The following is a 26,467-nucleotide window of genomic DNA, read 5'->3' on the forward strand; positions in this document are numbered from 1 at the left end:
ATAAGAGTAATTTTGTCTTTATATAAAATCAATAAAATTCACATATAAATTTTACCATTTTAATCAAAATTTCATTTTTATATAAACTTTTAATAATATATTTATTACATAAAATTTTCCACTCCTATACATGCAGTGTTCATAGCCTAATATTTTTATCAAAAACTAAAGAAAAATTTTAATACATGTAAAAATATTAGAATAATGATAATTTTAGCCCTTAAAGTTTATATCTTTCATCAATTTGATCTTTATTATTTTTAAGCTAAATTTAATAATTAACTTTTTAAAAGAGTTAGATTACTCATAATTGAGATTTGGGTGCCTCACAAAAGTCAAATTACTTTTGTTTTAATGAAAATATTGACTAAAATATTAATTTTTTAAATAATATTGGCGTGACAACCAACATGGCGTTAATGTGCAATTCATACGAGATATGACACTATTTGTTTTATATGCCATGCTAAGATATGATACTATTTGTTTTATATACCATGCTAACAAATAATTTAAAAATTATAAAAATATTCAAAAGACTTAAAATTAAAAAATATATATAAAAATTTCATTAAAAAATTAGCCTAAGTACATGTAAATTGCCATGCTTAAAATTTAACGATTTAGTTTATATTTCCATTAAACATATAATAACTCGACTATTTTTGAATGATTGATATTCAAATTTATAATTTTTAAAAGGTCAAGAGCCAAATTTAATTAAAAAAGAAGAGAAATTGATAAAATATATAAATATGAAGAACTAAATTTATTATCATAAAAAATAAATAAAAATGGATAAATTTCATATAGTTGGTCAAAATACATTAATAGTATAGCTACTTATTGTTACCAATATACCACTACAAATACGGTATCGAAGTTTCTCAGCCTCTCTTATTAAACAAGCGGAATAGCTGATCTCTCACTCTCAAAAAAGCTCCACTTTTCAAACCCTAGCCTCTATCTGGGAGCCCTTTCCAATGGCTTCGCGTCGACTCCTCTCTTCTCTCCTCCGCTCCACTTCTCGCCGATCTCTCTCCAAATCTCCCAGCCCTACCCCTCGCCTCCCTTCACCTTCCCCCACGCGCCGCCCTTTTCCTTGCCCCTACTTTCTCTCACGCGATGCTGAGTACTCTACATCTGCGGCTGCTGCCGCTACTGCTCCATCGCAGCCTCCTCCCGCTAAGAAGGGCGGAAAAGGTAAGATCACTGATGAGTTCACTGGTGCTGGAGCCATCGGTCAGGTTTGTCAAGTGATCGGTGCCGTCGTCGATGTTAGATTCGATGAAGGTTTGCCTCCGATTTTGACGGCGCTTGAAGTGATGGACCACTCGATCCGGCTTGTGCTGGAAGTGGCTCAGCACTTGGGTGAAAACATGGTTAGGACCATTGCTATGGATGGAACGGAGGGACTTGTACGAGGGCAGCCGGTTCTCAACACTGGATCTCCTATCACTGTAAAGTCTTTTTTCTTATTGTTTTCATTTTTATAGGAGATGATAATCTTTTTGAAGATTTCTTGTGTTTTGGTATTTTTGGAATTAAGGTGAACATCGTATTCATTTTATGGATCTGAATTACATTTTATCGGAATCTGATCTGGAATAAGTGCGAAATTTCATATACAAATATTTCTCTTCCTAGAGTCCGTTTTCAGGGAATTTTCTTTCGAACCTATTGGGCATCTAATTAGAACTCATTAACTATTTATCTGTTGGTCAACTACATACAGCTGATATTGCCCTTTGAATTGATAATAGTAATAAATAAAAGCTTTTTTTTTATGTGTTATCCATGACTCGGGTATCTTGATCAGGATCCTAACGTTTCTCCCTTGTTTATTGAGCTTAACAATTTTGTGTCTTGGCCTTTTGGTTTTCTTCTTTTCATCTAGTCATTGTTCTTTTATGGGCTTTTTTTAACCTTTAGAAGTTGTCTAGCGATAACACGTTTTTTAATTTCATTAACCTCTTAATCATGTTTGTTTGTTCTTGTTAGGTGCCTGTTGGTAGAGCTACTCTTGGTCGTATCATAAACGTCATTGGTGAGCCTATTGATGAGAAAGGCGAACTCAGTAAGAGACTTTCAAACTTTCTAATTATTTGAAATGTTTACTTTATAGTGTAGAGGTGGAAAGTCTAACTGAGTAAGTGCTTGACAGAAACCGACCACTTCTTGCCCATTCACAGAGAAGCACCAGCCTTTGTCGATCAAGCTACTGAACAACAGATCCTTGTCACTGGTATTAAGGTGCCATTTATTGCTTGCGATTATGTATGCCTTTGATGCTGTGCTGTTTGTTATCCCTTTGTGTGGAAAGATGCACTGCTGTATCAGGATGAGCTTGTGTTCACACATTGTGTTTTTTGAATCCAAATGAGACTGTTTAATCAGGTTCAAAATTTTATTCTCTTGATTTATTTTACAGGTTGTTGATCTCCTTGCACCATATCAAAGAGGAGGGAAGATTGGGCTTTTTGGTGGTGCTGGTGTAGGGAAGACAGTGCTTATTATGGAACTTATCAACAATGTTGCTAAAGCCCACGGTTGGTTTTACATTATATTTGTGGCTGCTTCTTACTTTGTTTATTAATCTTATATTTTTCTTGCTTTGGTACATAGGTGGTTTCTCAGTGTTTGCCGGTGTTGGAGAACGTACTAGAGAGGGTAATGACTTGTATAGGGAAATGATTGAGAGTGGTGTTATTAAGCTAGGTGAAAAGCAGGTAACTGCTAAACATACATTCATCTTGCCCCTGTTAATGTAGTTTTTACCTTACCACCATGATTTTTTGTTATCATCATTACAGGCTGATAGCAAGTGTGCTCTTGTTTATGGTCAAATGAATGAGCCCCCTGGTGCTCGTGCTCGTGTTGGCCTTACTGGTCTGACTGTTGCTGAACATTTCCGTGATGCTGAAGGGCAGGATGTGCTTCTCTTCATTGACAACATTTTCCGTTTTACTCAAGTAAGATAGCGTATTGTATGAGGTTTTGAAGCACTCAAAGAGTACATGTTGCGTGTTCCTGATGGTTTGGATTGTTTTTTTCCCCTTCAGGCGAACTCTGAAGTGTCTGCCTTGCTAGGTCGTATTCCATCTGCTGTCGGTTACCAACCAACCTTGGCTACTGATCTTGGAGGTCTTCAGGAACGTATTACCACCACCAAGAAAGGTTCTATCACTTCTGTTCAAGCCATATATGTGCCTGCTGATGACTTGACAGATCCAGCTCCTGCAACAACCTTTGCTCACTTGGATGCCACAACTGTGTTGTCCCGACAGGTATCGTGCACATCTGTTTTTAGCTGTTGATGAGATGATCCATCTGGTGTTACGTTTTCATTGGTTGGTGCTTTTAGATTATGACACTTGCTTCCTTTTTTCTGGTTATTGTTAGATCTCTGAGCTTGGTATTTATCCTGCTGTGGATCCTTTGGATTCTACATCTCGTATGCTCTCTCCTCATATTTTGGGTGAGGAACACTACAACACTGCTCGTGGTGTCCAGAAGGTTCTCCAAAACTACAAGAACTTGCAAGATATTATTGCTATTTTGGGAATGGACGAGCTTAGTGAAGATGATAAATTAACTGTTGCTCGTGCTCGTAAGATCCAAAGGTTCTTGAGCCAGCCTTTCCACGTGGCAGAAGTTTTCACTGGTGCCCCTGGCAAGTATGTGGAGTTGAAGGAGAGCATCACCAGCTTCCAGGTACAATTATATCTCTTCCTAGCTTGCTTCTATTGCATCATATTAGTGTGTTTATGACGTCTTAAGAGCAAGTGATTAATTTCTTATGATAGGTGGATCCATGGATTGATATACTTTATTATTAAAATTAGTATAACGTTGAAAAGTATGCATTTTTAGTGTCTGTGTTAATTGGTAGATGGTAATCTTTTCATATAAAATTTTGAACTCTGTGCAGGGAGTGTTGGATGGAACGTATGATGACCTGCCAGAGCAGTCATTTTACATGGTTGGAGGTATTGAGGAAGTGATTGCCAAGGCAGATAAGATTGCCAAGGAGTCTGCAGCTTAATTAATTTCAATGTTGATGCCTTTGTTTACTCCCCGATAATGTTGAAAATAATTAGGCGGTGTTGGCGTTGCCAATAACAACAGGACTGTTCATTTTTTGGGATATTTTTCCTATTCAAGTTTTAATGATTTATTCAAGAGTGAGAAAGAGGAATAGAACTTGGGCCCCTTTTTACTTGTTTAATAAGGGAAATAAAAGGCGGATATGTACATTTTTCGTTGGAAGACTACGGATGCCAGACTTTTTTCTGTTTTCAGTTAAACAAATGCAGCTCTAGTTTTCAAGCAAAAAGGTGGTTGTTGATGACTTAATTATTAGTCTCTAATCACATTGAGGTATTTTAGTTATAATATTTGAAATTGAACGATTAAGGATAGTAGAGTGATTGTATTTGTTAAAATTTTAAAATTAATATTAATAAAATTATGAAATGTTTTAAAGTCATAAAATTACGAAGTTAAATCTCCAAAATAAAATATATATATATATAAATCTGAAAATACTCTTTCAAAACTTTATAAAATATTTAATCAATTTAGTAATTTTCAAAATTGATAGGTACTAAAAAGGTATTTACACTAATTTGTTATTCGGATTATAAAATTTAACTCAATTTAAAATCGAATTTTGAATTGTTTGATTCGATTAACCCAAAGTTCGTATTTTTTCAATTTTTTAAAATTGAATCGAGTTTTAGTCATCTGTAGTTTATGGTAGGTAGAGGTCAGTTGACATGGCATGAAAATGCTTCTAGTTGGACGTGCTTTCAGTGCATTTTTTTTACATGCCATTGAAAATGCACCCTGTACGGTGCATTTTCACTCTCCAAATTTCAACCCATGCAAAGTTCCCACTCACCAATCAAATATCTCGAGATAATATTTTGTGAATCATTTTGCCGCTCACCTCTATTGTATGAATGAATCATTTTTAGCATTTAGTGCCATAAGCCAATTTCAAGCATACTGAATCCCATGAAGAGGAAGTTCGCAAGACGTTTCATAAGGCATAATTTCGAGCAAACATGTAATTGCATCAAATAAGGTTCGATTTTTGTTGTTCATGTATAATTTCAACTCTATTTTTCTGCATAATGTTTTTGTTTTCAATATGTGAAATAGGTTATTTTGTTGAAATGAGTGGATGAATTAATGTTGTTGTTTATTACGACGATGAAATTCGTGACATCGACATTAGGGTTATTTTTTCATCAGATAATACAACGCGATTGGCTTTCAACTCGAACATACAATTAACGGATCTTCGTGCAAAAATTAGGCAAAAAATCATCGGATCCAACTAGATGAGCGTATCGTCATTGAAATATCAATTTTGTGCTTCGGTCAATCCCATCAAATATGAGGCTTTTGATATTAGAGGTGCAATGGGAATGAAGGTGACGATCCAGATGCATATTGCTAGTGGATCACCAATACTCGAGTTATATGCGGGGTTTGCAAACACAGATGAAGGCGGTCGGAGGTCGACATATGTTCCAGTTCGAGAGGCCGGAACGGAAGAGCAAGTTGAGAGTCTAACGACATAGTTATATGGTGCGTTCATGGCTTTGTTAGGAAGTTCCCATTATGATATCCTAGAATCATCAATGGGAAGACACTCATCGGTTCCAGCCCTAGATTTCAACCGTAGCAGATAGAACGTCCAGCAGTCGGAGTTTGGAGATAACCAAGAATGCTGAGCCCTGACACAACACTCATTTAGTGGTTTTGATTTTAACTTCGGTCAGCCGATGTTTGGCGTCGGGAACACTTATAGGGGTATGTCGTCCAGTTCCACTGGTGGGTAATCAGCATGCAGTTTTGGTTGTTCCGACAATTATACAGGAAAGGATGATGGACTCCCTAGAACTTGGCTTAACAATATAAAATGACAACAACAACCAATTTCGATTCAAAAACAATTTTTTTTTAAAAAACATTTCATATCCAATAGCTGTACAATCTTATCAACTAAAACTTAGCTAAACAATTAAGATTTACATGACAAGTACAAAAAAAAAATCATCTATGTCGTCAAGCAGAATGTGTGCACAACGGGGTGGTCGTCGGTTGCTAGACGAATTTCTTCTTCGTTCAAGCTGTAAACCCGGTTGGTCCTCTTCTTTGTCACCTCCACCCTCGGGTACATGTTGTGGTTCCAGCCCCTCCTCTTTTTTGCCTTCATCCATGGTTGATTGCGTTGTACTCCTTAGCTATCATCGTGTCTCCTCCATTCTACGAATAGGTGGTTGTGAATATGGCCCACCTTTGTCGAACAATGATCCCAAGGGTGTTTGTGACACTATCGACGTAGGCATATAAGTATATTGTGTCCCATACATTGATGACAAAAAAAAAACAGAATTCTTGTCAATGCCGTAACATAGTCAACATATATGTGGTCGTCGGAATCGTCATCATCTGATACGTCAATGGCATCAACGTGTAATATTGTGGGGACAGATGTTGTGGTCCAAAAATAATACCTGGAGATAGTGTAGAAACATAAAAATATGGTGCAAGATGTGGTGCTTGTGTAAAAATGACAGGGTTAGTGAAAGCACCAGAATAAATCGAGCCATATTGATCGGGGGTGGTGCGACCATTGGTGCATCTTCTTGCATTGGTGTAGATGATGTACCCGCCTTAGTAGTTGCTCTAAACCTTGGATTCCAAAGCACTCATCGTGGCCTCCTCGTATGACGTTGCCTACCCCTCGCTTCCTCTAATAGTAGATATGACTTGCCATGGTGTCTAAACCATGACATCTACTTTGGATTGTAAACTGATTCTAGAGTGATATTGGGTTCACGATTAGGTATAAAGTCGTACCTATGGTTCCAAATATTGATATATTGCGCATGGAATGTAACTCAATTTTCATTGGTTCTTTCCTGCAAGTCGATATTGTGTAGGTCTTCGATGTCTTGGGGTGTCGATGAAATTGTTTGCCTAAACTCGAACTGCCGCATAACTTTATTAGATTCATGCATCTTCACCGTAGCGTACACTACCAATGGCATCTTCACGTGCCAGATGTTGGGATTCACCAAGAATTTGGATGGGATGCATGCTTAAAGTTTCGGATTGGAGTATGATATCCATTCAAACTATAGTAAAATAATAATTTTTATTATATATTTACTATTAATTTTTAAATCAACTACGTTAATATTATATAATTAAAATTTTAAAAATACATACCTCCGCTTTTGATCGTTGATCTAACAGGAGCCGTATAACTTGAAGCTTTTCTGGTAGTCCCATATAACTCAACCCGCAATTCCACCTATTGAAATAATATGTTAATACAATAATTTTAAATTTTAATAATTTTATTATGGTAAATATATTATCTAATGAATTTTACTCTGTTACGAGTGGGAATATTTAATGGTAGTCCACTCGATAACCTAAAAATGGTAGCCGGTATCACACTCATTATTGTAGTAGGAGCATGCAACTACCGATTTTAATTTTCTATGATTGCATCGCTCGACACATCTCTCGGTACAACGTCACCAACACAACTGATCCCCAACTGAGTCGACTCGCTTCTCTAAGGTCCACGAGTTTTAGTAGCCACCTTAAATGGACAAGATTTCGCGATTTATCGGGCATTAAGAGATCCCCTATGATCCTAATGATGTACGTTTGAGCGTGTTATTCTCTTTCAACTTCACTTAATTTCGCATCGAGCCCCATCAAAATTTCTTTTCAACCAATTCATATCCATCCGGGCTTCGAATACCGTGTCTGGAACCCTTCCTAAAAGTTGCTCACATACATCTCTCTAATCGACAACGACAACTGACCCAATCACTACTGACCCATCCATTGATAACCTGAGCTGTAATAGCATGTCCTTTAGTGTGATAGTACACTAGCCACATAAAAGATGGAATTTGTGTGTCTCAGATATCCATCTTTCCACCAACGCTCTTATAAGTGTGGGGTCCAACTTACACCCCTACCCATACGAGCCACATGCAAAAATGTCGCATCTCTCTAGTATGGTTAGATTAAAGACAATGGAGGAGCGGATAGATTGAGAATATACGTCTCCAAAATTTGATCTTCCGGCTAATTATAAAAAAAAATACAAAATCTTAAATTTCAATATAACAAAAAATAATTAAATTAAATTAAATTAAATTAAAAATAATAATAATTCTTACCATTTGCAATTGAACTACCAAAATGTGCTTGCGATCATAACGAATTAGAGAATTTGTCATTACTACTTTCAATACATACAAAAAAATCGTAATACAAAATTAATTAAAAAAACTTAATACAATTTTAATAAAAAAGAGATTGAACTGAGAGAATTGAGTAAGAATTAATAGAGAATTGAGAGAGGATTGAGAATGAATTGAGAGAGAGTTTTGAGTGAATTGAAAAAGTGGGAATTTGGGGTTTAAATAGAGAAAAAACCTACCATGGGGGGAGCTGTTGGAATTCGACCGTTGGGGGATAGCTGTTAGGGAAAAAGCATATAATTAGATGCGTTTTCTTCTCTCTCCAAAATCGACTTAATCCGATAAAATTCGAAAAAATCGACCTAATCTAATAATATTTCTAAATTTTTAGCATTTTTGGATAATTTACCCGATTTTTTTCCTACTTTTAATTAACCTGCTTTGTATAATTAAATATTGAGATTGTTTGGTTAGCGTAGCCTTACATAATTAGTTGTAATGTAAAATTTCGGAATATGTTTATCATGTATAAATTTCAAACATTTCTTTGAAATAGTAAATTCACATTACTAATTGTGTTAAGATTTTGAAATATAGAAGGTGATCTCAATGTCACTTTTTCCTTATGTTGAACAATTTTTTTCTCTTGCTATTTTAATAAATTTCATCTTTTAATGGAAATAAATTATAAGTTTAATAAAAAATATTTTTTCTCTTTAATGTAAGTAAATGAGCTTCTGTAATTCCTTGCATCGAGCTAAAGGATAATTAATTCCTTTGCAAAAGTTGATGTAATTCTATTAAAATTTATTAGTATTTATTAGATTACATTCCAAATCATAATATAGAGGTAGTTCTATTAAAATTTATTAATAATTATCAAAGTTATTATGAGACAATCATTTGATATAGATTTAAATAATGTGATTCTATCCTTTACTTATAATATCGTATTATAAATAAAAAATTATAAAATTCCTCAAGACAAATAATAAGTATACCATATAAATAAATCGTTGGGTTCAATTGTTTAAAAAAAAAATCAATCAAACACATAAAATTATTTTCATAAGTTTATGTAGTTTTATGAAAAAAGATTGAGTTCAAAAAATATTAAAAAAAATTAAATTTATTTAAAAAATAAACAATTTAGTAATATGAAAATGGCAAAACCCCTATTTGTAAACCTCACTAATCAGCCCACATCCCATCCTCCGTCATCTTTATTTGTTGACCTTAGTCATCCTAAAGAAACCTCCACTACTATTTCTATTACTTAACCATTTATAACCTTTAATAGATCTCCATGTCTAAGGTTAGAATTTTCAACCCTAAAACTTATGCCACTAACCTTATGCCACTGTTTTAAATTGGTCCGTTAGCATAAAGTACATATAATATATTACGTGTAAATATCTAGTTTTTCCGTCAATAATGTCAGTTCTTAATAATAGAAATAAATAAAATTTTAATATAAAGGATCAAATTGCTTTTGATCTAACGTAAAAAGATTAGTCTATTCATTTTTAAATAAAGAAGACAAAATGTAATCTAACTCATAATATAAAGGCCTCCATAGTACTTTTCCGTCTACCTTGATGTGTATGTTGATGAATCACAAAGGATAATACAAAGTTGGTTGAAGGTCTCATCCAACACCTCAACAATAAGTTATCACCCAAGGACCTTGGTCAACTCAGCTATTTTTTTGGAATTGAAATTCTAAATATAGGAGACAGTACTGTTGAGTCAGAAGAAGTATATTTGCTAAGATACTTCTAAAGGCATGAATGAATGTCTACGGTTGGACACCCTTCTCTGACCTTGATTGGTCCAGTTCCATTTGAGAGCCCCAAACTATACAAGAGTATTATAAAGGCTCTTCAATATGTTAGATTCACCATACCAGATATTTGCTATAGTGTTGGCAAGGTTAATCAGTACTTGCACAGCCCCCTTGATAAACATTGGCATGCTATTAAAAGAATACTTAGCTATCTCACAGGAACCATTGACCATGGGTTAGCTTACAAGCCAGCTGGACATTCCTTAATAACAGGATTATCTGATGTTGATTGGGGTAGAACAGTGAAGATAGACAACCAACCTCGGGCTATTGTACATATCTTTGGGGAAAACTTAATTGCATCGAGCTCCAATGTATTGTCCAAGTCAATCACATAGGCTAACTATAGAAGCTTGGCAGACAGTTGAGGGAGTAATGTGGATAAAGGCCTTAGTCATTGAATTGAGAATTGATTCCACATTTTTAAACCAGTAATTTTGTGTGACAATACCAGTGCAATAGCACTAGCATCCAATCCTATTATTGAAGCTGGAAAAAGCAGCTTGCACTGGACCTTTATTTCACAAGAGAAAAAGGTCGTGACAGGCCATGTTAATGTTATTTTTTGTTCCTGCAACTCGTAAGATAGCAGAAAGAGTTATAAAATCATTCACGGGTCTCAATTTACTGAAGTTTAATATCTGTCTTGGGATTCTTCATCCTAATTCTCTCATGACGACTTGTAAAATAAAGCACTTCAACGGGAGGTCCAAATAGAACTAGAAGGAAGGTGAATATTAGCTCATGTAGCCGCTATAACTTATTTCGAATTACCGCTACATCATCAAGTGCAATAATACCATTCTAGTTCACAGATTCCTCCAACGTATAGGTGTCGATACCTAACTCTTAGACAGGTGACAATAATACCTTCATGTTTTCTTTTTGGATCCATAAAGCAGTATTAATATTAAAAGATCTCCAACAGAGTTACGATACATAATAGCACCAGTGGCATCAGCCAACAAAATAGAAGTTAATTCAGAGCTTCATTACAGATAAAACAAGAGTTCACAAGATGGGAATTATCCAAGTAAGTCGATAGTTGTAAACTGCTTCCTTTCCTTGCCATGGCATCAGCACCGCATTTCGCTTCTCTAAATATATGCTTCAGGTTCAGGGTCCACTGCTGGAAACAGCAGTTGCATCTATCTCTATTTCGACTTTGAGTAATTGTTTAAGTGCCAGGTTAATAGCGTCCCACAACGCCGGCCGTCCCTGCTCCCGCTCACCCCAGGTTTCCCAAGGCAGAACCGTCTGTTTTGACGAACCTGGCATCAGTTTCCTCCATTGGGTGGGTATGCTGTTAGGAACATTGGTCTTAATTTCATTGGCAGCTACAGCAAAAATATCTGCAGCTTTTTCAATCATCCTGTCAGTAAAGAAACTCAAGAGTACCAAGGCAAAAGTCAAAGAGCAAGGGAGTTTCCGTCTACGGGTCCATTCTTTTGCATCAATATTTGCATCAAGCAATTCACTCCAATCACTGTTCCATGCTTGTCCAAACTTTATAAATTTCGCTCACTGGTTTCTAAAATGTAATAAGCATACCGCCTCTAAACATGCCAGTCGTGTAAATTTTTTTTAAGTATCAATATATAGCTACCATTTCCTTCGATGATCGCTTGTTTATTTACACCATCTACTTATACGCCAATGACATTTTAGCTATACCACCAGCAAATTGCAAAATCCGGAGTTCACATACCTTAATGAAAAAGGATTACGCCAAATTACAATGAAATTGAGGATAAAATTCGCCAATTTCTTCATTAAGAAAAAGAAAACTGAAACCCCATGGGTTCAGGAAACATTAGTCTCGAATGCATTTCAAAACATCAGTAGTTCCGAATAAACGGCAGTCAGAAAGGATAAGGCTTTAGCAGCCAGCGTTTTCGAACAAAAAAAATGTACACATCCGCCTTCTATTTCCCTTATTTAAGCAAAGAAAAAAGCGGGGCCGAAGTGCTCTTTTACACTCTTGAATAACATCATTAAACATAAACAACAAACCCCCAAAATAAATGAACAGTTCTGTTGCTGGCATTACCAACACCACCTAGATTATTTTCGAAATTACTCGGCAGAAATTAAGGTATGTGGATTTGATTAGGCTGCAGATTCCTTGGCAATCTTATCTGCCTTGGCAATCACTTCCTCGATTCCTCCAACCATGTAAAACGACTGCTCGGGCAGGTCATCATACTTTCCATCCAACACGCCCTGCATACAATTCAAAGATTATGTATGAAGAATGCCATCTACCAATACTTGACAATTTAATTGCCCACTCATGTATGGTAATCAGAAATTAACATTAACATGACCTATTACAATCAGGTCAACTCCACATACTTGCCAATGAATTCTCAAAAAAAGGAAGAGGGTCAGAATATCCCACATCTAAAGACAATTCACTGTCTTTATATCTATCCGAACCACAAGTCGACTTGTTACAACCTAACCCAAGAAATTAGCATCGTCTCGTAACTCACTATATGGAGCACATTGCACTATTTGCTCACTTTTAAGATTATTATTCATTTAACGCACACATCACCAGAATACTATGGCACCAGCTGAAGCATTTAAAAACTTCTAAATGCTACACCAAAAATTTTAATAATAGATGATATCAATCCATGGATCCACCTATTATTAGAAATTAATCACTTGCTCTTAGATGCCATAAACACACTATGGTATGATAGAAGCAAGCTGGGCAGGGATATAATTGTACCTGGAAGCTGGTGATGCTCTCCTTCAACTCCACGTACTTGCCAGGAGCACCAGTGAACACTTCTGCCACATGGAAAGGCTGGCTCAAGAACCTTTGGATCTTACGAGCACGTGCAACAGTTAATTTATCATCTTCACTAAGCTCGTCCATCCCCAAAATAGCAATAATATCTTGCAAGTTCTTGTAGTTTTGGAGAACCTTCTGAACACCACGAGCAGTGTTGTAGTGTTCCTCACCCAAAATATGAGGAGAGAGCATACGAGATGTAGAATCCAAAGGATCCACAGCAGGATAAATACCAAGCTCAGAGATCTGACAATAACCAGAAAAAAGGAAGCAAGTGTCATAATCTAAAAGCACCAACCAATGAAAATGTAACACCAGATGGATCATCTCATCAACAGCTAAAAACAGATGTGCACGATACCTGTCGGGACAACACAGTTGTGGCATCCAAGTGAGCAAAGGTTGTTGCAGGAGCTGGATCTGTCAAGTCATCAGCAGGCACATATATGGCTTGAACAGAAGTGATAGAACCTTTCTTGGTGGTGGTAATACGTTCCTGAAGACCTCCAAGATCAGTAGCCAAGGTTGGTTGGTAACCGACAGCAGATGGAATACGGCCTAGCAAGGCAGACACTTCAGAGTTTGCCTGAAGGGGAAAAAAACAATCCAAACCATCAGGAACACACAACATGTACTCTTTGAGTGCTTCAAAAGCTTATATAATACACCATCTTACTTGAGTAAAACGGAAAATGTTGTCAATGAAGAGAAGCACATCCTGCCCTTCAGCATCACGGAAATGTTCAGCCACAGTCAGACCAGTAAGGCCAACACGAGCACGAGCACCAGGGGGCTCATTCATTTGACCATAAACAAGAGCACACTTGCTATCAGCCTGTAATGATGACAATAAAAAATCCTGGTGGTAAGGTAAAAACTACATTAACAGGGGCAGGATGAATTTATGTTTAGCATTTACCTGCTTTTCACCTAGCTTAATAACACCACTCTCAATCATTTCCCTATACAAGTCATTACCCTCTCTAGTACGTTCTCCAACACCGGCAAACACTGAGAAACCACCTATGTACCAAAGCAAGAAAAATATAAGATTAATAAACAAAGTAAGAAGCAGCCACAAATATAATGTAAAACCAACCGTGGGCTTTAGCAACATTGTTGATAAGTTCCATAATAAGCACTGTCTTCCCTACACCAGCACCACCAAAAAGTCCAATCTTCCCTCCTCTTTGATATGGTGCAAGGAGATCCACAACCTGTAAAATAAATCAAGAGAATAAAATTTTGAACCTGACTAACAGTTTCATTTGGATTCAAACAACACAATGTGCGAACACAAGCTCATCCTGATACAGCATCAAAGGGATACATAATCACAAGCAATAAATACTACCTTAATACCAGTGACAAGGATCTGTTGTTCAGTAGCTTGATCGACAAAGGCTGGTGCTTCTCTGTGTATGGGCAAGAAATGGTCGGTTTCTGTTAAGCATTAACTCAGTTAGACTTTGCCGCCTCTACACTATAAAGTAAACATTTCAAATAATTAGAAAGTTGGAAAGTCTCTTACTGAGTTCGCCTTTCTCGTCAATAGGCTCTCCAATGACATTTATGATACGACCAAGAGTAGCTCTACCGACAGGCACCTAACAAGAACAAACAAACATGATTAAGAGGTTCACAACATTCAAACAAGTGTTATCACTAGACAACTTCGAAAGGTTAAAAGCCCATAAAAGAACAAAGACTAAATGAAAAGAAGAAAGCCAAAAGACCAAGAGAGGAAATTATTAAGCTCAATAAACAAGGGAGATACGTTAAGTTCCTGATCAAAACACCCAAATAATGGGTAAGACAAGTCAAAACAAGAGCGTTCATTTATGTGTTACTATTCTCAATTCAAAGGGCAACATCAGCTGTATGTAGTTGACCAACGGATGAACAAGTAATGGGTTTTAATTAGCTGCACAATCGTTTCGAAAGAAATTCCACTGAAAAATGGACTAAGAAAAGAGAAACATTTTGATAATAAATTTTTCACTTATTCCACACCAGATTCCGATAAAACATAATTCAGATCCATAAAATGAATAAAATGTTCACCTGAATTTCAATTCATATCCAAGCTTCTAGTTTCAAACACCAAACAATACCAAAACACAAGAAATCCAAAAAGATTATCATCTCCGATAAAAAGGAAAACAATAAGAGAGAAGAGACTTTACAGTGATAGGAGATCCGGTGTTGAGAACCGGCTGCCCTCTGACGAGTCCCTCCGTTCCATCCATAGCAATGGTCCTAACCATGTTTTCACCCAAGTGCTGAGCCACTTCCAACACAAGCCGGATCGAGTGGTCCATCACTTCAAGCGCAGTCAAAATCGGAGGCAAACCTTCATCGAATCTAACATCGACGACGGCACCGATTACTTGACAAACCTGACCGATGGCTCCAGCACCAGTGAACTCATCAGTGATCTTACCTTTTCCGCCCTTCTTAGCGGGAGGAGGCTGCGATGGAGCAGAAGCGGCAGCAGCCGCAGATGTAGAGTACTCAGCATCGCGTGAGAGAAAGTAGGGGCACGGAAAAGGGCGGCGCGTGGGGGACGGTGAAGGGAGGCGAGGGGTAGGGCTGGGAGATTTGGAGAGAGATCGGCGAGAAGTGGAGCGGAGGAAAGAGGAGAGGAGTCGACGCGAAGCCATTGCAAAGGGCTCCCAGATAGAGTCTAGGGTTTGAAGAAGAACAGCTCTTTGAAGAGTGATATGAGCTAGTCGGCTTGATCTGTTCTAATAAACGGGGCCGAGAGAGACTCGAGGGCTTTTTACCGTGTCCAATATTCTTTTCACTTTTCCGGATTTAGTTTTAGCTTCCGTTTTTTTTCTTTTTTACACTATTTAGGTAAAAAAATTAGGCTTAATTTATAAACTGTCCCTTAACTTATACTTCCTTTTCAATTTGGTAGCTAATTATTTTTTTTAAATTAGTATTTAAATTTTTTTACATAGGCCTTCCCGAGCCATTTGTCAAAGATGGTCAATAATGATTGGTTGAATCACATGGTTATGTGTGGCATAAAAATTATATAAGCACTCTCTCATCATTATTTATATCAAAATAATTTCAAAAATAAAAAATTTATGAAATTAAAATTAAAATATATAAATATTTTAAAAATTATGAAAACCTTTTATTATATACAAATTATGATAGTAAAGGAATTTTCACAAATTTTTTGGTTAAATTATAAACAATAAAGGAAATGATTAATTATAATATTTTTTATTCAAATATATCATTTTATTAAAATAATTATGCAAAATATTAATAGTATAAAATTGATATTTCACCTTTAAAAAAATATTACTTTTCTTTCTTTAGCTTTTCACACAAATTGAGGTAACTAAAAACTAAATAATTCAAGATAAAATAAGGGATATTTAACTTCTTATACGTTTGCTTAAATTAAAATATATATATATATATATATATATATATATATATATATATATATATATATATATATCCAAATAAAGGAAGAGCTATTGTTTTCCTACTTTCCTCTTCTTTCATTATTTTTAGTCGAATCTAAACATGGGATTAGCAGTTGATGGTATTTAATACCGTATCAATAGTTGTATCATTTTTGTTTAGTTAAAATATGATTTTAATCCCTTGAGTTAGAGGTGATATGGGTTGGGCTACCCGGTCTGCTCAAAAAATGGGAGGTTCGGGTAAAATATAGACCGAAATATAAGTTTGGGTAAAAATGAGGCCCATTTAGAAAATGGGTCAGGCCTCGAGTAAAATTTTTTTTACCGAGCCCACTTGAATTATATATTAAATATTTTTTTTTATTTTTAATCACATTTACTTTTTTATTTTCAATTTTAATATAACAACTTTTTATTATATTTTCAATTTGTGTATTGTTTTAAGAATTATTTTAGTCTCATTTTTATTTGTTTCTTGTTTTAATATTTGTTTTATGTTTTTAAATGTATTTGATTTATTATATTTTTAATTTTTTATTTAATGAAATAAGCTAAAAAAATTAATATGGGTCGAGCTCGGGCTTAGCAATTTTATTTCGGGCATAGCTTGAACAAATTTTCAGGCATATATTTCGGGCTGGGCTGGGCCCGGGTCTAGAAAACGAGCTTAAAATTTTGTCTGGGCCCGACCCGAACTGGCCCATGATCACCTCTACCTTGAATCTACACTCACTTTTTTATTTTTGTTTAGTTGAATCTAAACTCCTTTTTTTTTTTTATATGGATTTATCTATTTTTTTGTGGAATTGTCAAGGTGCTTGGGCGTTCTCAACAGGTTCCTATTCTTATTACTTTTGTTTACGGCAATCCTAACAGACAGAAACATAAAATTCTACGGTAGGGGCTAAATGCTACTATTCCTTTTGGAAATGTCTCCTAGCTTGCTATTGGTGACTTTAATGCCATCTTGTATGACAGTGAGAAAAAATGTGGACAGATCCGAGATATAAGGTGTCCTTTTTTCGGGAGCTTTATGAATTCTACAGCTTTACACAATTTAGGGTTTCAAGGCACATCTTATACTAGGTGTAAATAGGGGATTTTTGAGAGGTTAGACAAAGCTATCAGTAATGATGTCTGGCTTAATGAGTTTTCAGACACTTTAGTCACTCATCTTTCAATGCTTAAATCTGATCACAGACCAGTTTTGCTTTCTGTGAAACCAGGACTTAGGATTCCCAATTAGAGGCCTTTTGGATTTCTTGTTGGTTGGCTGGAGCATTCGAGATTTCTTGCTAGTTGGCTAGAGTATCCGAAATTTCATGACTATGTTAAGGAACAATGGGATTTTAATGGTAATCTGGATGATTCCCTTTCTAATCTTTTCACTAACCTTAAGAAGTGGAATCGTACCGTTTATAGGGCATTTAGGTACTCGTAAAAATCACCTGATAAACAAGCTTTCAAGGATTCAAAGGATGATGGAGAGATTTGATTCTAATGCACTCCTTCAGATGGATATGGAAACTCGTGAAGAATTGGATAGTGTTCTTCATCATGAGGAGCTTCTCTGTAAGCAAAAATCTATATGTCAGTGGTTAAATCTAGGGGATCGCAATATTAAATTTTTTTTATTGCCGCAGTCTACAAAGAAGGAAGCAAAATCGTACCACAGCTTTAAAAAGGAAGAATGGTTCATGGATTTATGATGATGAAGCCCTTCAACTCGAAGCTATCAATTTCTTCCAGAAGTGATATGGTGAGCAACCTGACCCCATCAGCACTTTACCTCCTAGCTCTTTCTCTAACATTGATAATTTTGATATTCAATTTCTAGGAAAAAATGTGTCTAGTGATGAGATCAAAACTGCCCTTTTTTATATGGCCCCGTTGAAGGTACCAGGAAATGATGGTTTTTAGGCAATTTTCTTCTAGATTCAGTGGGATTTAATTGGTTCTGGGATTTTTGAGTGGATTAAAGTGGATTTTCCTGGTAAGAGTATTGAGCCTGAGTTGAACAACACTCTGCTAGTCATTATTATTAAAGTTCCTAATCCTGAGAACTTTTTTCTAATTTTGTTCGATTAGTTTGTGCTCAGTGATGTATAAATTGGTGATGAAAGTTATTGCTAATCGTTTTAAATTGGTTTTTCCTAAGATCATTGGGTAGGAACTGGCATGTTTCATTGCAGGTCGTAATATTACAGATAATATCCTGATTGCCTAGGAGGTCATCCACTCAATGAGAAGCAAACATAGGAATAGGAATTAGATGGAGGTCAAAATTGATCTAGAAAAAGCCTACGATAGAGTATAGTGTGAGTTCATTGGGGCTTCCCTTCACGCAGCAGGTATCCTCGATATGCTTATTAATGTTATAATGTCTGTTATTACGTGTTCCACTGTACAGGTTGTAACACCCCAAACCTGACCTAGACGTTATGGCCGAATCTAGCGATGTCACATAGAATGGGGTTTGAAATCGAGATTGACAAGTTAAAACTGTTCTAGGTAATTAGTTTTTATTTAATTCAGAAAAATGTGATCTAGTTGATTTGCCTTAAAACATGTCTTTTAAGCAGAAGCTTTTGAAACCAATTATTTTACGAAACCAAAAATCTTAGTTTTTAGAAAAAACCGTGTTTTGTTGTGTTGCAGTTTAAAAATCCATAAAAACAGTATAAAATCCCAATTTAAACCAAACAGTCCAAAGTCCCAACATTACAATAATAAATACCCAAAGATAATATAAAATCAAAGCTGTAATAAAGTAATTTAGTAGTGGTGGTCACCGTTAAGCCCTCCGCTGCACCGATCCGCCTAAGTCTGGGGATTACCTATACAGATTAAATAGAAAAATGGGTGAATTTTTGCAAACTCAGTGTGTAATCCCTACAGAAAACATATATACAGATACACATTAGAAAATAATCAATTACAGTCTGGCCCGTTACAGATTTAGTTTAGGCCTTGGCCCATTCGGATACAATCTCAGATATAATTTAGAGCCTTGGCCCATCTCAGATACAATATGCAATAGCAGAAAATTAGAATCTTACCCACTAGCCTCTTGATAAACCATAATATATACATATTTTTACCCCATGCTTGGCATATTTTTGGATGAATTATCATAAGATTTAGTGAATTTGATGCTACTAATCCTTTAAAATCATGTTTTATACTTAGGTGAGCATAAGAAGGTGAAAAGAGCAAGAAATGGGCCAAAAACATACAAAATGAACATATCTTAGTATTTCACACGGCCTAGGCACTTTCACACGGGTAAACCACATGCCCGTGTGGCATGGTCGTGTCGACTAAAAACCAACTCAGAATTACACACGGCTTGAGCACCTTCACACGGGAGTGGCATACGGGAGTGGCACACGGTCGTGTCCCTGTCGAGCCCAAGTCTAATTCTACTAAAAAAAAGCTAATTTTTAGGGTTTCAAAGCATTCCAAAGTCTATATAAACACCCTAAAAGAGGATCAAAGGGGACGGAGGGTAGAAAGTAGAGAATACTCGAAAAACAGCCATCAGAATCAACTCAGAAACAGGATCTACTTCAAGACTGAAGATCTCTATTCAATTTCCTTAGAAGTTCTTTGGGTTTCTTTATGTTTTATTGTTTTCCCAATTTTGAGATGTTTTCCCTTATCATTATGAACTAAACTTCCTAAATACCTAAGGGGGATGAAACCTAAGACAGATCTTATTATTATTTAAATTATATGATAAATACTTTTCTTATTCTTAGTTATTAGTTTTAATCCTTGTTTTAATATTCTATGATATTAATTCAAGTCTAATGTGCTTATTCAGTGGAGCAAAAGTCTCTGTTTAAGAGTAGATCTTCTATAATTAAGCGGAGTTGCATGCAATCCTAGACATAGGACGACATAAATCTGCCGGATTAGAGTCAAATCTAATAAAGGAATCCATAGATCGAATTAATGCGACAATAAGGTTTTTAATTAGAAAGAGATTTCAATTAATCAACCTAGAGTCAGTTGTTTTTAGTCTCGAGAGAGATAGTAACATAAATTAGGGATTTCTACGGATTAGGTCAAGTGAATAAATCGTCTAATTCAAAAGTAATAAGTGAAGTCTAGGTGAATTCTCCCTTGGGTATTGTCTTCTTCATCGGTTTTCCAAAAGTATTTTCTAACTTTAATCTTTGTCATATTCTTAGTTAATTAGATAGTTTATCTTAGTTTAAAAACATCCATTTAATTCTTAGGCTAGATAATAAAAAAAGAAGTAATTACTAGTACTTTTAGTCCTTGTGGATACGATATTTCTGGTCTCACCATAACTATACTGCTGTTCGATAGGTGCGCTTACCTTAGTCGAATTTTTAGTTAGTTTAGCGACCATCAAGTTTTTGGCGTCGTTGCCGGGGACTAAGATATTAGGAATACTTAATTTTTATTACTTTAACCATTTTTATTTTTATTGCAATTTAATTTTGTTTTTATTTTAATTACTAACTTTTCTTTTATTTACTTCTGGCAAGTTTTTATAGTTTATGACTAGAAAAAACCCGTCAGGACCTCTACTTTTTGACAGCAAAATTGAAAGCACAGCTCGTAGAAATCGCAGAGAAATAAGGCAAAGTTTACGATATATAGAGAAAGAGCATGAGGACGACACCACTAATACCGAGGAGATGGCTGAAAATCAAAATAATCCGCTGCCTCCTGTGGTTGCCGCAAATCTAGTGAATCAGAATCCTGCTCCTCGTACTATGTACGACTATGCTAAGCTTAATTTAACGGGGGCTGAATCGAGTATTGTTAGACCTAAAATTGCTGCAAATAATTTTGAATTGAAACCTAACATTGTACAAATGATTCAACAATTTGTTCAGTTTGATGGTTTGCAGGATGAAGACTCAAATACTCATTTGACCAACTTCCTAGAGTTCAATGATACTTTCAAAATAAATGGCATTTCTGATGATGCCATTCGGCTTCGGTTATTTCCCTTTTCATTAAGGAATAAGGCTAAATAGTGGTTCAACTCGTTACCACGAGGGTCAATCACTACTCGGGAATAAATGACCGAAAAATTTTTACTTAAATATTTCCCGTCGGCTAAAACGGATAAATTGAAGAATGATATCTTTTCTTTTGTGCAGATGGATTTAGAAACACTTTATGATGTATGAAAGAGATACAAAGACTTATTGAGAAGGTGTCCTCACCATGGGTTACCTCTTTGGCTAAAGGTTCAAACTTTCCACAACAGTTTGAATCCCTCAACTAGACAAATGATCGATGTAGCTGCTGGCGGAACCATCAACAATAAGACACCCGAAGAGGCTTATGAGTTCATAGAAGAGATGTCACTAAAAAATTATCAGTGGCAAGTTATGGGGACAAAGCTGACAAAAGCAGCCGGTGTTTTTAACATCGACTCGGTTACTATGCTTTCAAATAAGGTAGAACTCTTGAATAAAAAGATTAATGGTTTGTTTGGTTCTACACAGGTACATCCAGTAATGCAGTGCGATGCAAGTGGAGGTGGAATAAGCAATTCAGAATACCCACCCTACGGCCCCAACATGGAGAACAAGCAAATGAATTATATGGGTAATAATCATTGACCTTAAAATAATCCTTACAGTAACACTTATAATGCAGGTTGGAGGAACCACCCAAATTTCTCATGGGGAGGCCAAGGGAATCAGAGACCACCACCCCCTTTAAGCTTCCAACAACCTTACCAGCAAGAGAAAAAGTCGAACCTTGAGGAGATGATTACAAAGTTTATTTCAGTAGTGGAAACCTATTTTCAGAATACTGAAACTGCACTTAAAAATCAACAAGTGTGAATTCAAGGGCTCGAGAATCAAATAGGACAACTGGCTAAGATGATTTCAGAGAGACCACCAGGGACTCTACCTAGCAACACCGAACCCAATCCAAAAGAGCATGTGAAAGCAGTTACACTAAGGAGTGGAAAGTGTTAGTTGAATCTAAAAAGAAGCTACCACAAGAAGCTGACAGAAACAAAGATGCGGAGGTAAAACCTGAGAACAATGCAAAACTGATGCTGAGAGAATATAAACCACTAATCCTGTATCCAGCAAAGTTGAAAAAAGACCGCATGGATGCACAATTCGATAAATTTCTTGGACTTTTTAAACAGCTGCATATTAACTTACCTTTTGTTGAAGCTATCTCGCAGATGCCTACATATGCAAAATTTTTGAAGGAGCTTCTAACAAATAAGAGAAAGTTTGAAGAGTTGTCTACAGTAGAACTCAAAGAGGAATGCTCAGCCATACTCCAAAATAAACTGTCAATCAAACTGAAAGATCTAGGAAGTTTTACTATTCTCTGCTTAATTGGTAGTTTAAATGTTGAGAAGGCACTAGCTGATTTAGGCGCTAGCATTAATTTAATGCCTTACAAAATGTTCAAACAACTTGACCATTGGGAGCCAAAACCTACTAGGATGAGTATTCAACAAGCTGGTAGATCTGTTAAATATCTCAGGGGGATTATTGAAGATGTACTCATAAAAGTAGATAAATTCATATTCCCTATTGATTTTGTTATGCTTGACATGGATGAGGATGTTGAGGTGCCTTTAATTTTAGGTCGCCCATTTTTAGTCACTACTAGTGCTGTTATTGATGTGGGTGATGGTAAACTTGTGCTTAGGGAAGGTGACGAAGAGATTATGTTTAAAATTTATGATGCCATGAGATTTTCTAGAGAACAAGATGACTCATGTTATTTTATTGATTCTATTGATCATGCTACTCAAGATTCTTTATAGGAAATCATACATAAAGACACGTTAGAATTGTGTCTTGCCCAAGGAGAGGAGGTAAATGAAGATGATTATGCGATAAGTGAGATAAAAGCTGAACTAAATTTTAATGAGCTTTCACTGAGATAGAAGAGTTATGAGGGCATTGAGGTAAACAATAAATTAAAATTAAAACCATCTGTTGAAGAACCTCCTAAATTGGAATTGAAGTAACTACCAAATCACCTAGAATATGCGTTTCTCGAAAATAATTCCACATTACCAGTGATCATTGCTTCAGATTTACAGCCAACCGAGAAGGACGAATTACTTCAAGTATTGAAGGAGCATAAAAGAGGTATAACTTGGAAGATTTCTGACATAAGAGGGATCAGTCCTTCTTTCTGCATAAATAAAATTTTAATGGAAGATGAATATAAACCTTGCGTGCAAGCTCAAAGACGACTAAATCCTAATATGAAAGAAGTCGTAAAAGCTGAGGTAATTAAACTTTTAGATGCTGGAATTATTTATCCTATTTCTAACAGTTCTTAAGTGAGTCCTGTGCAGGTTGTCCATAAGAAAGGAGGCATGACTATTGTGGCTAATGAGAAGAACGAATTGCTCCCAACATGAACAGTCACGGGGTGGAGAGTTTGCATTGACTATAGGAAATTGAACGATGTCATAAGAAAGAATCACTTCCCCTTACCATTCATTGATCAAATGTTGGAAAGATTATCTGAGTATATGTATTATTGCTTCCTAGATGGACTCTCGGGTTATTTTCAAATCCCAATAGCTCCTGAAGACTAAGAGAAAACGACATTTACATATCCATACGGTTTGTTTGCTTATCAACGAATGCCTTTTGGATTATGTAATGCCCCTGCTACTTTTCAGCAATGCATGTTGGCCGTTTTTGATGAACTCGTAGAAGATATTATGGAGGTGTTTATGGATGACTTCTCGGTATTCGGTAACTCTTTCCATCTTTGCCTTAAAAATTTAAAACGAGTTCTAATGAGATGTGAGGAAACGAACCTTGTACTAAATTGGGAAAAATGTCACTTCATAGTTCGTGAAGGGATTATGTTAGGTCACAAAATTTCTAGCAGGAGGATCAAGGTTGACAAAGCAAAAGTTGAAACTATTGATAAATTACCTCCCCCTAATTCAGTTAAGGCTATTCGAAGCCTTTTAGGTCATGCTGGATTTTATAGAAGATTTATTAAAGATTTTTCTAAAACAACTAAGCCTTTAACGAATTTACTAGAAAAAGATGTGCCTTTCAATTTCAGGCAGGAATGTTTAGAAGCATTTAATACTCTTAAGGATAAATTAATTAATGCTCCAATTATAGTAGCATCTGATTGGAATTTACCATTTAAACTAATGTGTGGTGCGAGTGATTTTGTAGTATGTGCGGTTCTTGGACAGCGAAAAGACAAGCATTTTCAACTGATTTATTATGCTAGTAAGACATTGACAGCCGCACAAGAAAATTATACGACGATTGAGAAAGAATTACTGGCTGTGGTTTTTGCATTTGATAAATTTAGACCATATTTAATATTATCTAAAGATGTCGTTTATACTGACCATTGAGCACTTCGTTACCTCCCTACTAAAACAGATGCAAAACCTCGACTAATAAGATGGATTTTATTGTTGCAGGAATTTGATTTAGAAATTCAAGATAAGAAGGGAGCAGAAAATCTTGCAGCAGATCATCTATCCAGATTAGAAAACCCACATCTCAAGGAGCTTGATGAATATGAGATAAATAACTCATTCCCTGAAGAACAACTCTTTGCTATATTTGACTCTGAGGAACCTTGGTTTGCAGACATTGCGAATTATTTAGCTACTAACATTACACCAAAAGGGTTGACACATCAGCAAAGAAACGATTCTTCACTTATGTGAAAAACTATTTTTGGGAAGATCCTTTTCTTTTTTGCATATGTACAGATCAAGTAATTAGAAGATGCGTCACGAAGTCAAAAGCAATTAAGATCTTGGAACATTACCACTCAGGACCGACTAGAGGACATTACAGTGGAACTAGGGCCGCACATAAAATGCTCAAATTAGGTTTTTATTGGCTCACACTATTCAAAGAAGCCAACAGGTATGTTACTTCTTGTAATAAATGCCAATAAACAAGTAATATCTCTAAACATGACGAAATGCCTCAAATGTACGTGCTTTCATGCGAAATATTTGATATATGGGCTATTGATTTCATGGGTCTATTCCCTAGCTCATTCGGGAATAAATACATCTTAGTAACGGTTGATTATATGTCCAAATGGGTGGAAGCCCAAGCTTTGCCTACTAATGATGCTAGAATGGTGGTGAGGTTCCTTAAGAAACTCTTCTCTCAATTTGGAACACCTAGAGCAATTATCAGTGATAGGGGCACTCATTTCTGTAATGCTCAATTTGATAAAACCCTTAAGAAATATGGAGTTTACCACAGAACAGCTACCCCTTACCATCCTCAAACTAGTGGACAAGTTGAAGTCACAAATAGAGAGCTTAAACGTATCTTAGAAAAAACTGTAGAGTCAAATAGGAAGGATTGGGCAGTAAAAGTAGATGATGCTTTATGAGCCTATAAAACTGCTTATAAGATCCCCATAGGAACATCTCCTTACAAATTTGTTTATGGGAAAAGTTTTCATTTACCATTTGAACTACAACATAAAGCATTTTAGACTATAAAATTCCTAAACTTTAACCCAAAACTCGTAGATGAAAAGAGATTGATGCAGCTAAACGAGTTAGATGAATGGCAAGCTAATGCATATGAGAACTCATGGTTATACAAGGAAGCCACGAAGTGCCACTAGATACTCGTTTAAGACAACACAAGCAATTTGAAGCTGAAGATCTTGTCCTACTATACAACTTAAAGCTCAAATTGTTTCCTGAGAAGTTAAAATCACGATAGTCAGGTCTATTCGTAGTCCAAACCATTTTTCCATATGGCACAGTAGAGGTAAGTCATCCAACCTACGGCACTTTCAAGGTAAATGGACATCATCTTAAACTTTATAACAGTGAGGATTTTAAATAAGCCTAAATAAGCTACAGCTCCGCGAACCTGCCTAAATAAGCTTACAAGGTAAAAGTCGAGCTTAGACTTTAAACAAACGCTCCTCGAGAGGTAACCCGAGCACTAACTCCACTAAATAAATCTAATTTTTTCATTTGTCATAATTTAACTACAGGTATTTTGGACGAACGCGGCCAGACATACGGGCGTGTCCATGGCTGTGTTAAAACAGAACAAATATTTTTCCTAAGACAGGATGACACACGGGCTGCGATAAATAGCCACGG

The 26,467-nt window shown here is 35.9% G+C and overlaps 2 protein-coding genes and 1 non-coding gene across 3 annotated transcripts; 1 reads left to right on the forward strand and 2 right to left on the reverse strand.

The window, feature by feature from the left end:
- The first annotated feature begins 851 nt into the window (after positions 1–851).
- LOC108460244 (ATP synthase subunit beta, mitochondrial-like) lies at positions 852–4,336 on the forward strand. Its single transcript, XM_053026508.1, has 9 exons — positions 852–1,460; positions 2,002–2,077; positions 2,165–2,253; positions 2,432–2,549; positions 2,626–2,729; positions 2,814–2,972; positions 3,063–3,287; positions 3,403–3,714; positions 3,932–4,336. The coding sequence occupies exons 1-9, from the start codon at positions 984–986 to the stop codon at positions 4,043–4,045; spliced, it is 1,674 nt and encodes a 557-aa protein (XP_052882468.1). The 5' UTR covers positions 852–983; the 3' UTR covers positions 4,046–4,336.
- A 7,558-nt stretch (positions 4,337–11,894) lies between these two features.
- On the reverse strand, positions 11,895–15,689 carry LOC108460208 (ATP synthase subunit beta, mitochondrial). Its single transcript, XM_017759617.2, has 9 exons — positions 15,085–15,689; positions 14,430–14,505; positions 14,253–14,341; positions 13,998–14,115; positions 13,818–13,921; positions 13,575–13,733; positions 13,260–13,484; positions 12,833–13,144; positions 11,895–12,315 (listed from the first exon to the last, which is right to left on the reverse strand). The coding sequence occupies exons 1-9, from the start codon at positions 15,559–15,561 to the stop codon at positions 12,202–12,204; spliced, it is 1,674 nt and encodes a 557-aa protein (XP_017615106.1). The 5' UTR covers positions 15,562–15,689; the 3' UTR covers positions 11,895–12,201.
- A 5,772-nt stretch (positions 15,690–21,461) lies between these two features.
- Positions 21,462–21,568, reverse strand: LOC128291913 (small nucleolar RNA R71). Its single transcript, XR_008281897.1, has one exon. It is a non-coding gene; the product is annotated as a small nucleolar RNA R71 (small nucleolar RNA).
- Positions 21,569–26,467: the final 4,899 nt, after the last annotated feature.

Source organism: Gossypium arboreum, chromosome 4 (genome assembly GCF_025698485.1).
Source record: "Gossypium arboreum isolate Shixiya-1 chromosome 4, ASM2569848v2, whole genome shotgun sequence".
In the NCBI taxonomy this organism is placed as follows: domain Eukaryota; kingdom Viridiplantae; phylum Streptophyta; class Magnoliopsida; order Malvales; family Malvaceae; genus Gossypium; species Gossypium arboreum.

Excerpts from the sequence above, each read along its gene's own strand:
- LOC108460208 (XM_017759617.2), bottom strand. The coding sequence starts at position 15,561 with ATGGCTTCGCGTCGACTCCTCTCCTCTTTCCTCCGCTCCACTTCTCGC. Across the intron at positions 14,116-14,252 it reads TCCTTGTCACTGGTATTAAG|GTTGTGGATCTCCTTGCACC; the intron begins GTAGTATTTATT and ends TTTATTTTACAG. Across the intron at positions 13,734-13,817 it reads TTAAGCTAGGTGAAAAGCAG|GCTGATAGCAAGTGTGCTCT; the intron begins GTAAATGCTAAA and ends TCATCATTACAG.
- LOC108460244 (XM_053026508.1), top strand. The coding sequence starts at position 984 with ATGGCTTCGCGTCGACTCCTCTCTTCTCTCCTCCGCTCCACTTCTCGC. Across the intron at positions 1,461-2,001 it reads ACACTGGATCTCCTATCACT|GTGCCTGTTGGTAGAGCTAC; the intron begins GTAAAGTCTTTT and ends TGTTCTTGTTAG. Across the intron at positions 2,254-2,431 it reads TCCTTGTCACTGGTATTAAG|GTTGTTGATCTCCTTGCACC; the intron begins GTGCCATTTATT and ends TTTATTTTACAG.